This window comes from Rhinolophus ferrumequinum, chromosome 26, assembly GCF_004115265.2.
Source record: "Rhinolophus ferrumequinum isolate MPI-CBG mRhiFer1 chromosome 26, mRhiFer1_v1.p, whole genome shotgun sequence".
Taxonomy (NCBI): domain Eukaryota; kingdom Metazoa; phylum Chordata; class Mammalia; order Chiroptera; family Rhinolophidae; genus Rhinolophus; species Rhinolophus ferrumequinum.
In genome coordinates this window covers 15,967,915-15,981,796 of record NC_046309.1, presented here as the reverse complement: position 1 = coordinate 15,981,796, position 13,882 = coordinate 15,967,915, and the positions used below count along the sequence as shown (strand labels likewise).

Sequence of the window (13,882 nt, the reverse complement as noted above, 5' to 3'; positions counted from 1 at the left end):
GTACAAGGGAGGTATGTTTTAAAAAATAACAATGTGATTTTTTTTCTTCTTTTCTTCCATGTGGCTATTCCCTTTTTAACCAGAGGCATCCATTTGCCTCAGAGAACATCGTGATTGTTATAGCAGGAATGCAAACGTAAATAAATGACTCTAGTTCAGCTTTTGAAAAATAACTAAATAATAGTCTTGAAAGCTTCATTGGGAAAGTAAAGGAAGCTCGAAATGCCAAACACTCTTAGATATTAAGAGCAAAACAGGTAGCCTGGGGAAAAAGTTTTACTATAATCAGTAGTCAGAGCAAACCTGGAGTTTAATAGTGGGAAGTTGCCACCTACTGAGGGAGGAAGTGAAGTGTTCTTCCAGTTGGAAGAGCCAAGGATAGGGGGAGTTCAGAGGGGTTGAGGCTAGACCTACTGGATGCTCAGGTCCCTGAGAAGCAACAACCCCCTCATGCCTTGGCCCTTGGCCCAGAATGGGTAAGATGGACACAGCACCAGGAACCCCAGACAAGTCGAGGTAGAATCTGGAACTCTGGGCTGTTTCTTCACTTCTACTCCATGTTCATTGTGCTGCTGGGGCCACAGGGTACCCTTCAAGAAGTGATTCTGAACTGACTGAGAGGGGTCCAGGTAGATGGAGCTGTGTCTGCGCCCCGTTCCTTGTGGACTTGGTGTGGTATGGAGGGGAACCTGAATGTTTTTCATGCCTTGGTAAGAGGGTACAGAAATGTTGAGGGAACCCAAGGTCCAGAATAGGTCTGCCTTTGGGTGAGAAAGTCACATTGATCAGAGACCTCATGAGGAGAGGCTATAGCAGAACCATAGGCTCCAGAGGTGAGCTGAGAAATGCAGTTGAATTGAGAAAGCTGTTGCAACTTGTTGGGCACAAGCACTATATGGCCAGAGGTGCCCAGCACAGCCACACGGCATGGACACTGAGCGCAGAGCCAGAGAACAGCACAGCTCACAGCTCTGAGACTGTTTCCCTTCCTGCTGTTGTGAAGATACATAAGCTCCCAGTGTTCAAAAACCATGGTAGAGGGGGAGACCATTGGAAGGAAGAAGCCTGGGACGGAGTTTTACAAATTAAAACTTTTCCTCTGTCATTAACAGGAGTGGGAGCTTATTAATAAGATGCAATTAGCTATAGATAATACAGGATGCTACCATCCTGTAAATAGACGGTTTTGACAGTTTTTCTTTTCTTCCTCTTTACTAAACTAGAATATTTTGAAAGAGGAACTAGCATTCTGGGTCAAGCCCTAGATCATCAAGAGCTATTGTGGAAAAAAGAGAGGGACAAAGAGTATTCTGGAGGAGAAAGGAAGAAAGGTCTTCGGAGAGTGGTGGAAGCATTTTTCTGAGGAAATTTCCGCCCACCCCATCCCCACAATGAGCTTCGAAAACAGGAATGGGTCTCTGAATTCCTAATGAGGGATGGGGAAAAAAACCCTGCCTAAGTCCGGGAATAGGCACTAGAGTTCCTGAGCTGACACCCCTAATATATGGGCACAAAGGTTCTTGATTGCTTTCAATTTTTAGTGTACTATATATATAGTATATGTAAAAAATATATATATATTTTTTCCCATGTAAAATTATCTATCTTGGTCCTACTAATGTTTTATACTTTGGATTTTGTTTTGACTCCGATGTTAATCTTGTCACACCTGTTCGCTTTTCTTAACATTTGCCTGGTGTATCATTTCCTACCCTACCATCTGCTTTTGTTTTTTTAACCAATGGTATTTCCCCCTCCTTTAAAATATTCTCAAATGATTTATTTGAACTTACACAAGCAATACTTGAAGATATTCTTCTTTTAAAAGAGTGAAAGCATCATAAAAGGCTAAAGATCTATTGACTATTTCTCAATCCCGGTTCTTTCTTTAAATTGCCTATTACTGTCCTTTCATCACTTTTGATCCTTCTCTCTTAAATTTTGGGTTCTCTATAGATTCTGGATATTAACCCTGTGCCTGTTAACTGTTTTGTGTTTTTGGTTTTTTTTTCAGAGTGTAGCTTGATATTTGATTTCGCTTAGGTTTACAGATGTAAAACATTTTAGAATTTTGATGCAAATTTGTCTTCTGTCTTTAAATTTTTATTTTAAAAATGTTTGTGTCCTAAACAAGGTCTTCTTTATCCAATGATGATAAATTTTCCAGATTTTTTGACTAATACTTTTTATAGCTTAAAAATGTTTAGGTCTTTACTACCTGGCATTTATTTTTTCTGAAAGATTTGAGATAGAAACGTTGTGTTTGAATTTGTTTTCTTTTCTCATTAAAAGCCATCTGTCCCAATAGCATCTATTGACTGGTCTCTTTTCCCCACTGATGGGAAATGCCATCTCTCTTATATGTCAAATTCTTCTATATTCACAGCTCTATTTCTCAGTTCTTTATTCAAATTCATTTACCTATTTGTCTGTCTCGGCACAGTTTTAATGACAACAGCTTTGTAATATTTTGGTATCTGGTAAAGCAATTCTCCCTTCCTCCTCCTCCCCTTGTTCCCCCAGGATCTTCTGTAATATTTCCTTGAAAAAGCTTTATGAAAAAAGATCGGGGGGTTTTCATTGGAGTTCATTAAATATATAAATTTGAGAAAAAAGACTGACGTCTTTATAGCATTGAGTTTTACCATTCACAGACACATTATTTATCTCCACTTAGTCATATGTTCGTATTTTCTGTCATTCAGTAAACGTTTTATAGTCTTGTCTCTAAAGATTCTTTATGTTAGCCATTGATACTCTACATGGAATCACTTAGTCTATTACATTTTCTGATTGATGATTGCTGGCATGTAAGAAAGTAATTGATTTTCTCCTTTTCTTTGATTAATGTAGTGAATTATATCGACAGATCTCTATTATTGAATTAATCTTGCATTCCTGAGATGAACTTCACAAGATCATGATGCATTTATTATTCTTTTCATTCACTGCTGAATTAAAATTTCTAGCATTTTACTTGGGATTTTTGCACCTATCCTTATAGAAAAAAAGTATTGCGTATGTTTTTTCTTGTCTTTCATCTTATTTTGGTATTAAGGTTAACTTAACTATGTAATATAAATTGGTTAATTTTCTATCTTTTTTATGATTTTGTACAACTTATAAAAGATGGAAGTTATCTGTTTCTAGAAGGTTTAGAGAACTTGCCTATGCAACCACCTAGACCTAATGCCTTTTTTGGGGATAGATTTTTGAATACCATTTCAGTTTCAGACCATTTTGAAAATTTATATTTTCCTATAAAAATTATCCATATATTTTTCAACCCTATTGATATAAAATTGTTGGTATTATTCTCTTATAATTTTTAAAAACTGCTTGTGTGTTACGATTTTGTGTCTTTTTTCATTCCTGATAACTTTTTTTGGCCTTCTTTCATTTTTCTTAATCATATGTGCCAAAGAAACAAGTTTTAAAATGAGTTTTCACCAACTCTATTCACTTTTTTTTTCCTGTTTCTCTATTTTCTGCTTTTATCTATGGCAGTGTTTTTCAATTTCTTTTTTTCATTATCACCCCTCTAGGAGCCTTTTTAGACAATTTTTTCCCTAATCATTACTTCCTTCCCCCGACCCCCAATCTTAAACAACACATAGGGTATATATGTGTTTATATAGTATGGTCACTTAGAGGGCCACAACTGTTGTGATTTTTTTTTTCATCCCTCAAGAACCAATTTTCACTCTCTTGGGAAAAATATTTTCCCTACTGAGAATGCCTAGTCCATAGTTATGTCTCTTTCTCCTTTCTTTGGGTTTCCTTTTCTTCTGGGGTTGAAAGCTTAGGTCATTCAATTTAAATAAGCTTAGTTCATTCTTTTTTACATAAAAAGTTTAAGGCTATAAACTACACCTCTTTTCCAAGTGCCATTGGCTTGCATCATACTTTTGCTATTTAGTGTTTTTGGTTTTCATTCAGTTCTAAATTCTTGGAATTGCCCCTTTTATCTGAATTACGCAGAGGTTTGAATTTAAATTTCCCAATGCATGGATATTTGGTTCTATTTTTCGTGGTATTTTTATGTGACTACCTGCCTGCAGTTCGCTGAGACTGTCTTTCTACCTTACCATATGGTCAACAGGAACACCTATAGACTTCAACATTAAATTCGATGTTCCCTCTAGGCTTTTGGTGGATAATCTTTATCAATTTAAGGAATTCTCTTTTGTTACTAGTTTGTTAAGGTGTTTTTACATTAAATCGCAAATTGGTGTTGCATTTTAACAAATACAGATGTCCCCAACTTACAATGGTTCAATTTAACGATTTTTTGACTTTACGATGGTGTGAAAGCAATACACATTAAATAAAAACTGTACTTTGGATTTTGGTCGTTTGGGGGCCCAGTGAGATGCAGCACAATACTTTTTCCTGATGCTGGGCGGGGGCAGCTCCTTGTCACGCAAGTGATCACGAGGGTAAACAACCAATAGGGTGTTTCTGGATATTGTGTTTTGTGTTTTTGCATCCTGTCCCGTCTACAAAATGCCCATTTGTGTCTCCTGCTTCTGGTGAGAAGAGGAGAAGGAAGACAATCACTCCTGAACAGAAATTCAGCATAATTGCCCAGCATGAAGGCGGTAAGCCATAATTACATAAATTACGAGAGATAGTCAACACTTTATTATAAAATAGGCTTTGTGTTAGATGATTCTGCCCGACTGTAGGCTAATGTTAAGTGTTCTGAGCACATTTAAGGTAGCCTAGGATAAGCTATGATGTTCAATAGGTTGGGTGTATCGAAAGCATTTTCAACTTAACAATATTTTCAACTTACGATGGGTTTATTGGAACATAACCCCATCGTTAAATCGAGGCGCATCTGTACTTGTTTTGGAACCAAAGGAGATGATTATGCTTTTTTTTCTTCCTAATCTCTAATTTGATTAGTTACTTTGATATATGTCTCATGTGTCTCATCTACCTTATGGTTTTCCTTAGAGAGCTAACTCTGTGCACTCTTCAAGCCATATTTATATCCCCATCTATAGTGGTACTATCACTGAAGTGAAGCTAAAAATGTTGGAGGTATGTCTGTATTTTCTGTAACCTTCTAGTACACCTATCTCAGTGCTGAAGGGATGATTTCTCATTGTGTGCTCTGCAGATTTAGGTAGGTACCTCTCAATATTTCTTTGGACGGGGGCATTTCTGTTTTCTGAGAGCTTGCTTCCACTCTTTTGTTATATCTCTTTGGTTTTTCAATCACTTCCTCTAACTTAGAAATGACTAAACTACCACCCTCTTTTATAATCCCATCTTTAAGACTGGATAGCTACTGGTCTTTCTTATTTTCCCATTTGTATTGTCAATTCTGTCCTTTAAGAACGCAACCTTTCTTCTAAAGAAATCCTTCTCTTCCTCCAGCTCAACTGGCCTGTCTTCCTTTATTCATTTTTTCATGCTTCCCTTTTGACTGCACAATCTAAATAAATATTTGAAACAAATATGGCTGCTATTGATTTCCTGAATAGACGTGATTCCTAGGCAGAGAAGAATCCAGGCAAAACCCTTTTCAACACTTGTCCTAGCTTTTGGGATTATAATAGTATTGCTTCTCTCTACCTCAAACCCTGATATAACAAACATTTGCATTCCTCTTTTTATATTTATAATTAAAATCCATCATTCCTCTGTGATTGAACACACAGCTTGAGTCCCTGAAATCCCACTGTCAGGTCTTATATAATCAATACATCTGGCACTAACTTGGGACATAATTAGAAGGTGACTCTGGATACACCATATGAATGAAAGAACTTGGTCCCTCCCATAGGTCTTTCCCTGAGCCTGTGAAAGGATGCAATTCAAATCAAGACAAAAGGGAACCAAATTGGGTGAAACTGATCTAATGTGCCCTGCTAATCCCCAGCACCACAGTTTAAGGGCTAAAGTCTCCCAAACTTGTGTTTTGAAGTACAGGTGGGACTTAAGCCATTGTACCTTCACATCCTCATCTGCAATTCTGGCTGAGAATAAAGGCAACACAGAGTTTTCCATTCAGTAGTGCCTCTCCCTTCTGCAGCAAGCCTATTTTACCTGTATCTATATAAATCAATATCAAACACAGTGTAGTCTACTTTTGCAAAGCCCTATGTCCAGTACCTCTAAAAAATAGTGACTTGTCTACCATGAGATGTTAGGACTTGAAAAGGCCAAAGAACTCAAAGGCCCAAGATTATTAAAGCACCAAACTCCTGTGCCCTGGTATACCAGATGTCCCATCTCCACATATCTTATTTTGGTCCCCTAATTCTAGTCAGAGTGGCTATTTCCTCCAGATTTAATAGCCAAGTAATATTTGCATGTGTTGGGGCATAAGGGAGAAAAATTAATCATATTCCTTTCCTCTCTAGGTTCTCATCTGAGTAATGATACAGGAATCAGACAAATGAGCATCAACATATCAGTATTTTGTTGATGAATCTGTATCTATGGCCAAAATTGGGCTTTCTAATACCATCCCTCCACTGCCTTTCCTACCCTTTTCCCAATTCCTACCCAATTCCTGGTATTGGGATTACCCACCCAAAGGAGAATATACAAAGGAAGCACTTACCTGGAGAGCTGCAAGGGGGCATGGCTGCTCTAAAAGTGGAGACAAAGAGAGGTGCTCTTCACACCTGCCTCTGGAAGGCAGGCCTGGGCCTCAGCAGGTGCTTATGAAAGCTGGATCTGAATGGAATGCATACACATTACAGGCAAAGAGGTGCAAAAGAGAGGAGAGAGCTAAGAGCGTGCACACGTGTGCACGCATGCATGTGTGCACGTGTGTGCATACGTGTGCGTGTGCATGTGTGTACAATGACTTTCTTTCCTACAACTCCATCAGAGAACATAATCTTCCTTCATGAGAAGTGAGTAAGAGGTACAGATAGGGTCCAAGAGTGACATTCCAACATATTTCCCTTCTTGGAGAACAGGGAATTAGGGAAAATGACAGATTCTTGGTCCCATGGGTGGGGGCAAGGCTGGTACTTTTCATCCCCTCCCAGCAGGGGTAGGGATCCAATTCCCTCACACCCAAGGTATGACCTGGAATTCATTCCCAGCTTCCAACCCAGATAAAAGGAAGAGCTCTATTAATAGAGTCTGTTACTAGGGAATTCCTACATTAGAAATCAGGATGGCAGGGGTAGAGCAAGGGCCCAACGGTTCAGGCTGACCCCAACCAACCCCCAGACACATTCACTCACTGAGCTCCATCTGGCTAACAAAAAAAGAAAAAAAAAGAAAAAAAAAAGAAACACCAAAAACTAGGAAACCCCTTCTGAGCCATTTCTCCTCAAGAACTGTGGCCACTGGAGTGAAAAGGGTAACAGCAATACCCATGACTAAGAAAGACCAGCTTACAAATCTTGCCTCGATTATGTGGCTACTCTAGTGTTCTGGGTGTCTCCCTCGCCATCACCGCAAGTCCTAGGAGGAGTCATTGTAAGACATGCCACATTTACACTATCAGAAGCCATCCCCAGACAAAAGCCCCCAAAATAGAAGAACCCAAAAAAGGACACTACTTGGGAGCTTGAGAATGAAAAGTTATTTATCAAAGGGTGGTTGGAAAAGCCAAGCTTTCTTGAGCCCGATTCCATTATAATCAGTGGGAGTCTCTCTCCTGTTAGCTTCATTGGTCCACCTACCCAATAGCAGATCTTCTACTGAGGGGACAAAGGGAAAATCATCGTCCTCAAGGGGGCCTGGTGTGCCCTTCCTACCTACTTCCAACTGGGAGACAAACGGAGCCAAGGGAGGAACTCTTCCCACCACCAAAACCCACCTCCACACCTGGGAGCCTCCTCTTCCTATATGTAACCCAAGGAGTGACCCACCTTCCCTGCTTAGTCCACATCAGGAAACACTGAACCTTTTCAGAGTCACAGGACATCCCTTTGGGTCATTCCTAACGACCCTTCCCTCTGTGTAGGAGCACTTAGTAGAGTTCCAATGTCAGGTTCGTATCACTCACTCTCTCGAGGAAGCTGGAATGCCCAGAAACAGAAAAAGAATAGAATCGGGATTGAAAATTAATCTACCAAGTCAAAAGACAAAATCTCTCCCAAGATGCCCAAGAGTCATTCCCACTTCAAGTCCACGTGATGTGGAAGGAGGGAATGGGCTCAATCTGCTAAGAAAAGGGCTTTCAGGTTTAACATAACAAGCAAAAGGTTCCGCGGGGACCAAACATTTGAAGGAACATAGAAGTAATAGAGAATAGGGAGAGAGGGGATCCTGATGGCAGGAAGGGAGAGTGGTGTACTCTGACTATGGCGACAGAGAGAAAGGAGGTAGGGTAACCAAGCATGAGGGAAGGAGTCACTTAGAAGGCTAGATACTTAAGTTCTAGTCATAGCGTTTGCCAGCAATTTAGCACGTGACTTTGAGCTTATCTAGGCTTCAGTGTCTTCATTTACAAAATAGGGGAAAGCAGTTTAACTAGATGCCCGTCACAGTCCTTTGAGAATATGGCATCCTCCACAAGTGTGACTGATGGACTATTACAAGGAATTCAGGAGGGGGCCAAGGGAAACCTTACTAGAGCAGGAAATGCCTTTCAGCCCCATCTCTAATGAAAGGGTCACATAGATACACACTCACACATACATAAGCAAAGTGGCCGATGATTTCATCCATAGCAGCAGAGACACATATAGAAAAAAAAAATAAATACCATTGATGCCTAATTCCTGCATTGGGGTAGAGGGGTCCTGAGGGTGTAACTTGGAGGGACTCCAAGGTCAGGGGAGAGGGTCCTTTTATTTTCATAATAATTTTCACCTTGCTGTTCCTTCCCCAAATTAAGGGCAGCCACCTCTTTGGACGAAGCCACTCTCACTTTCCCCTCCTCAAACCACCAACTCACCTGTTGTGAAACAAAAATGTCCAGACCCACCCCCCCCCAAAGACATAAGCCACTAGTTAGCCTTTAAGAAATGAACGGAATCTACCACACCTGAGATTACTTGGAGTGGGCAGCTGGAACCACATGTCCTGTTTCCCTGGATCCTGTTTAGGACCTATCTCACACGACATCATTTGGGTTCGCCCTCTGGTTGAAGGGAAACTAGCCTGGACCACGCTTTATTTCTGGTGCTTTTACGGTTATTTCTAAAATTTTAAACCACTCTTATTGTGAGAGTGAGCCAGGAAGTTACCCTCCTAGAGCAGGAATCCAAATGGGAAGAAAGGCTACCACACAAGTGCAGGGTTCCAAACCATGCAACAGGACCTGCAAAACAGACTCGCACCACTCCCCAGACACCAAGAAGCATCTCCCAGCCATACATCCACATGGACTCGTACGTGGCCCCTCCTAGCTAGCAGAGGTAGCTGGGGCAATTGGGGAGTGGAGGACATCAACCTCCTATCAACCTGGGATCCCTGTGTAAAAGATACTAAAAATAAATTAGTAAACATTGCTGTTTACAGAAATAGAAATCCATTTCTGTTTCCAAAGGCCTCTCACCACCCCAGTCCTGGACTGCCACCCGTGATACCCTCTCCAAGGTCCGCCCTGGTGGGTGGGTAAGACACCAGAGTCCTTTAAGACTGGGAGCTCCTCAGGCACCTGAGAATTCCAGTTTCACATCTCTGCTTCCAGGGAAGGGAGAAATCTTCAGGACTCTGGAGAGTACCCGGGTTCATCCCTTCTCACCAGTTCCTGGGGGCTGTCTTGAGGCAACCCCCCCTTTTAGGATGATATAGGTGTTGTAAGAATTCCTGTTATTTTCAGGCCCCCAGTCCCTCCCCAGGGTCCAACATGCCTGCCTGGACCCACCCTCAGAGCGGAGGAACCAGTCTGTGCCTTTGGCTAACGACTCTGGGAAAGAGGGATGGGCAGAGAGAAGGCAGGGACAACGGCCTGGGGGAATCATCCTTGAGGGGACGACTAATAGCAATGACTGTCAGACAGGCTGAGGTTGAGCGCCTGGCCGGGGACGGAGCCGGAGCTGTCCACCAGGCTGGCGGGTTGCGCTTCGACGCGGGGGGTGCGACGGCGCCCCCGGTACTCGATCATGTCGGGATGATAGGCTGGGTGGCGGCGGGCGTGCTTGGTCAGGTGGTCGCTCCGGGAGAACTGCTTGGGGCAGAGGGGGCAGGAGAAGCGCTTCTCGCCCGTGTGCGTCCTGTAGTGGCGGGCCAGCTCGTCGGAGCGCGTGAACTTCTTGTCGCAGTCGAGCCAGTCGCAGGAGAAAGGGCGCTCACCCGTGTGGGTGCGCTGGTGGGACTTCAGATGCGACGACTTGTAATAGGCTTTGTTGCAGCCCGGGAAGGGGCAGCGGTGGCGCTTGGCAGCAGGTGTGACAGGCCTCCGACGGGGGACTGGGCCCGTGGCGGGGGCGGGGCCCACTCCAGGGCCCGCGCCAGAGACGGCGGCCAGGACGGCAGGCGCTCCGCGGACGGCAGGAGCACCGGGGACCTCAAGCGCGCCAGAGGAGCGCGCGGGCGCGGAGACCTCGGCCGCGCTGGAGGCCGGGGCCGGCTCCGAGCACAGGGGTGGGCCGGAGCACGGGGTCGGGCCGGAGGAGCCGAGCGAGGCGCGCAGAGCTTCCCCGGAGTTCTCCCCGAAGCCCTCCCCAGAGCCGCCGCGCAAGTCAGCCAAGACGCTTGCAGCCAGCAGGTGGGGCGCGGCGCCGCCCGCGCCGGGGCTGGGGGCGGGGACCTGGGGGAGCGGGGGGACCGACGCGGGCCCCGGTGGCCCCGGACCCAGCAGAGCGGACTCCGGCGGCGCCGCCGCACCCACCTCCGAGCCTGCGGCTCCGCCCGCGCCCTCGGGGTCCGGCGGGCGGCGGTGAACCACGGCGCCCGCGGACATGGACACCAAGCACTCGGCGGCGAAGTAGTCCAGACACGCCACGGCGGCTGACATGCTGGCACTGCCGGGCCGCCGGCGTGCGCCGTCCGAGCGCGGCCGGCCGCGGGCGAGAGAGTTCCCGGGAGCGTCCGTCCCGCAGCCTCGGAGCGAGAAGCAGGAGGCCCGGTGCGCGCCGCCCGCCGCCCGCCGCCGCCGCCGCCCGCGCGGAGCCCGCCCCGCCTGACGCGCCCCTGACGCACCGGAGCCCGCGGGGGCGGCGGGACCCGCCCTGGCCCGCAGGACACCCCCTCGGAACGCGCGGCCCACCGGCCTAAGTCCTTTTTAACAGCCTAAGAAATTATCTTGTCTCCGCGTTCTTGCCTCTGCTGGCGAGCCAGGTAATTTTAATAAAGAGAAAACTCCCCGATCGTAACTTCTGGGCAGCCTGCCGGCTTCGCCCCCCCCTCGCCCGCTGGTCCTCCGCCAGCTGGGTGTCCGGCGGAGTCCGAGAAAGTTTGTGTTTTTTTTTTTAAGGAAAAAAAATTGCTAATACCTGACCTGTCTTTCGATTCATAATTACGATCGTTCGTTAAGCGGGCTGGAATTACATTTCACTTCTGTCCACCGCTGTCAGACCAAATTTAAAATCTCCCCAAGTCTGCATCAAAAAAGTTTTCTCATTTAACAGTTCCACTGTTAATCCCGGGTCGGTACCAATTCCCTAAATAGATCCACTACGTAGCCATTAATTAATAGCGTTTTGAACCAGAAACATTTTTAACCTTGAAAAAGCAAAGAATCCTCTCATGGTTGAAATTGAAACTTAAAATCCTTTGAGTAACGATTTAACTATTCAACCAACGAAAGAAAAATGCGTGTTTAAACTGCATTAACCTGTCACAGGCATACGAACAAATTTCCACGCTGAAATATAAATTATAGACTAGTAGCGAGATAAACACATTAAAATGGACTCCCACAATTTTAATAATAGAAAGTCACGTTTCCAATTAGGCAACATCTTTTATTTTTCTTTTGACAAAAATTAAAAGTAAAATGCAGTAAATGATACAGAATTGCTCATATGGTGTTTTGTGATTGTGGAGGTTTTTCTTTTTCATATAATCAGATATATGTGTATATATTTTATATTTCTTCATAGCTTTTTTCCCCTCCTTTGATTGTTAAAAAAATTGAAAACACATAGAAAAGCAAACAGGATGTTTTCTAAAATAGTCATAGCACGGTTTTTGATGTACACAAGCTTTAATGATATATTATTGAATAATGTGCATTTTATTTGTAATTCTTCAGTATTCTTTTGAAAATTAAAAATATATATACATCAAGAATAACATACCTTCGTGTATTTGCTTCCAAGAATAATCAAATGTGAAATATTTATCAGATTTGCTTCAGGTTTTTAATTTATATTAAAGATGACAGAGTTGAATGTCACTTTATTTCTTTCCCCAGTCCCATTCACCTTTCTCCCTCCTTACTTCCCTAGGTAATGAGTATTAAAATGTGTGTAGTTTTCCAGTATTTGTTATTATACTTTTATTACCTAATTACCTGTTTGTTTATATGTAAATATATATATATATCAATGTTTATATATATTTTAAATTTTCTTTATAAATGGTACAGTAATGTACATATCATTTTCCAACTTACTTTTTTCCTCAATATGATTTTGAGAACTATCCATATTGATACCTATAGAATCTGTTCATTTTAGTAGTCATATAATTCTGTCAGCTTTATTATTTTTATGGAGATTCTATTCTAAAACAAATAATTATTGTAAAGTTCCTTGCCTCAAAATTTTAGACGATTAACTCTCAATCTACACATAGTAAAATTCTATGAGATAGAATTCTTTACTAGCTGTTTTTCTTTCACTATTTAGAAAAAATGTAAAGATAGTTTAAAACGCAGAGAATCTGGAAAGCACCCACTTACCTATCTCATATAATTGGTAAATGTTAACATTTTGCCATATCTATTTCAGGTCTATTTTTTTTCAATTGAAGTATTCAACATTGCTGATAAAATTGAAGTCTGTTTGTACTCCTCTCCAACACCATTCTCCACCCTTTTCTCCAAAGGCAAACACTATCATGAATTGGGTATATAACTCTACAATCTAGGCTTTATGCTTTTACTACACACGATCCCATAAAAATACAGAATATTGCTTTGATTTTTTAAAATGTACACATGTGGTGTTAGACTGTACCTATTCTATGACTTGTTTCTTTTTTCCTTCATGGTATGTTCTTATTCTTCCTCTCCATGTTGATAAATATAAATCCAGTTAGTACATTTTAATTGCTATATTGTAGATCCATGCATGTAAATATACCATGTTTATGTACTCCCTTATTGACTATTTAAGCTGCTATCCATGTTTTGGTATTATGAGCAATGCTGGTATGAACATATGTTTACATATGTCCCTTGCACATATGTGAGGATTTCTCTGTGTGTCTACCTAGATGGGAAATTGCAAGCCTACACACACATTTTCAGTTTTATTAGAGCCTGCCAAATGGTTTTCCCATCAGCACTGTTTGAGCATTGTTTCCCTCACATAACCTTCAATACTTTCTAGATTCAGGCTTATTTCTGATGATTTGATTTTTTAAAAACCCAGCATTTCATTGTTTTATTTGAATTTCCCTCACTGCTAGTGAGGTTGAGCATTTTATTGGCTATTAAGGTTTCTGAGTCTGTGATTTGTTTTTTCACAGTCATCCATTTTTTTCCAATGGACTGTAAATACTTTCATCTTTTTTCCTCTTGATTCGTAGGAGTTCATGCATATAAACATTATATTGTCTCAGTCTGTGGCTCCTCTTATAACTGCTTTTGATGTCTGTTGTACTAGAGAAAATTTTAAATGTAGTCATATTCACTGATCTCTTTCTTTATAGCTTGTGTCATTTGTGTGTTTTACTGAAGAACTCTCTATACCTCATGCCATGAAGATAGCCTCCTATGTTGTTTTTTTTCCCCCTTAATGCTGTAAAATTTTGCTTTCTACACTTGTAAAATTGATCCATC

General features: G+C 42.4%; 1 protein-coding gene across 1 annotated transcript; it reads right to left on the bottom strand.

Annotated features, from left to right (window-relative positions):
• Window positions 1-9,516: 9,516 nt before the first annotated feature.
• On the bottom strand, window positions 9,517-10,888 carry KLF14 (KLF transcription factor 14). Its single transcript, XM_033098594.1, has one exon. It carries the CDS (start codon window positions 10,886-10,888, stop codon window positions 9,908-9,910), a length of 981 nt encoding a protein of 326 aa, XP_032954485.1. The 3' UTR covers window positions 9,517-9,907.
• Window positions 10,889-13,882: the final 2,994 nt, after the last annotated feature.

Bases quoted from the DNA above. Each gene is read 5' to 3' on its own strand.
- KLF14 (XM_033098594.1), bottom strand. From the start codon at position 10,888: ATGTCAGCCGCCGTGGCGTGTCTGGACTACTTCGCCGCCGAGTGCTTG.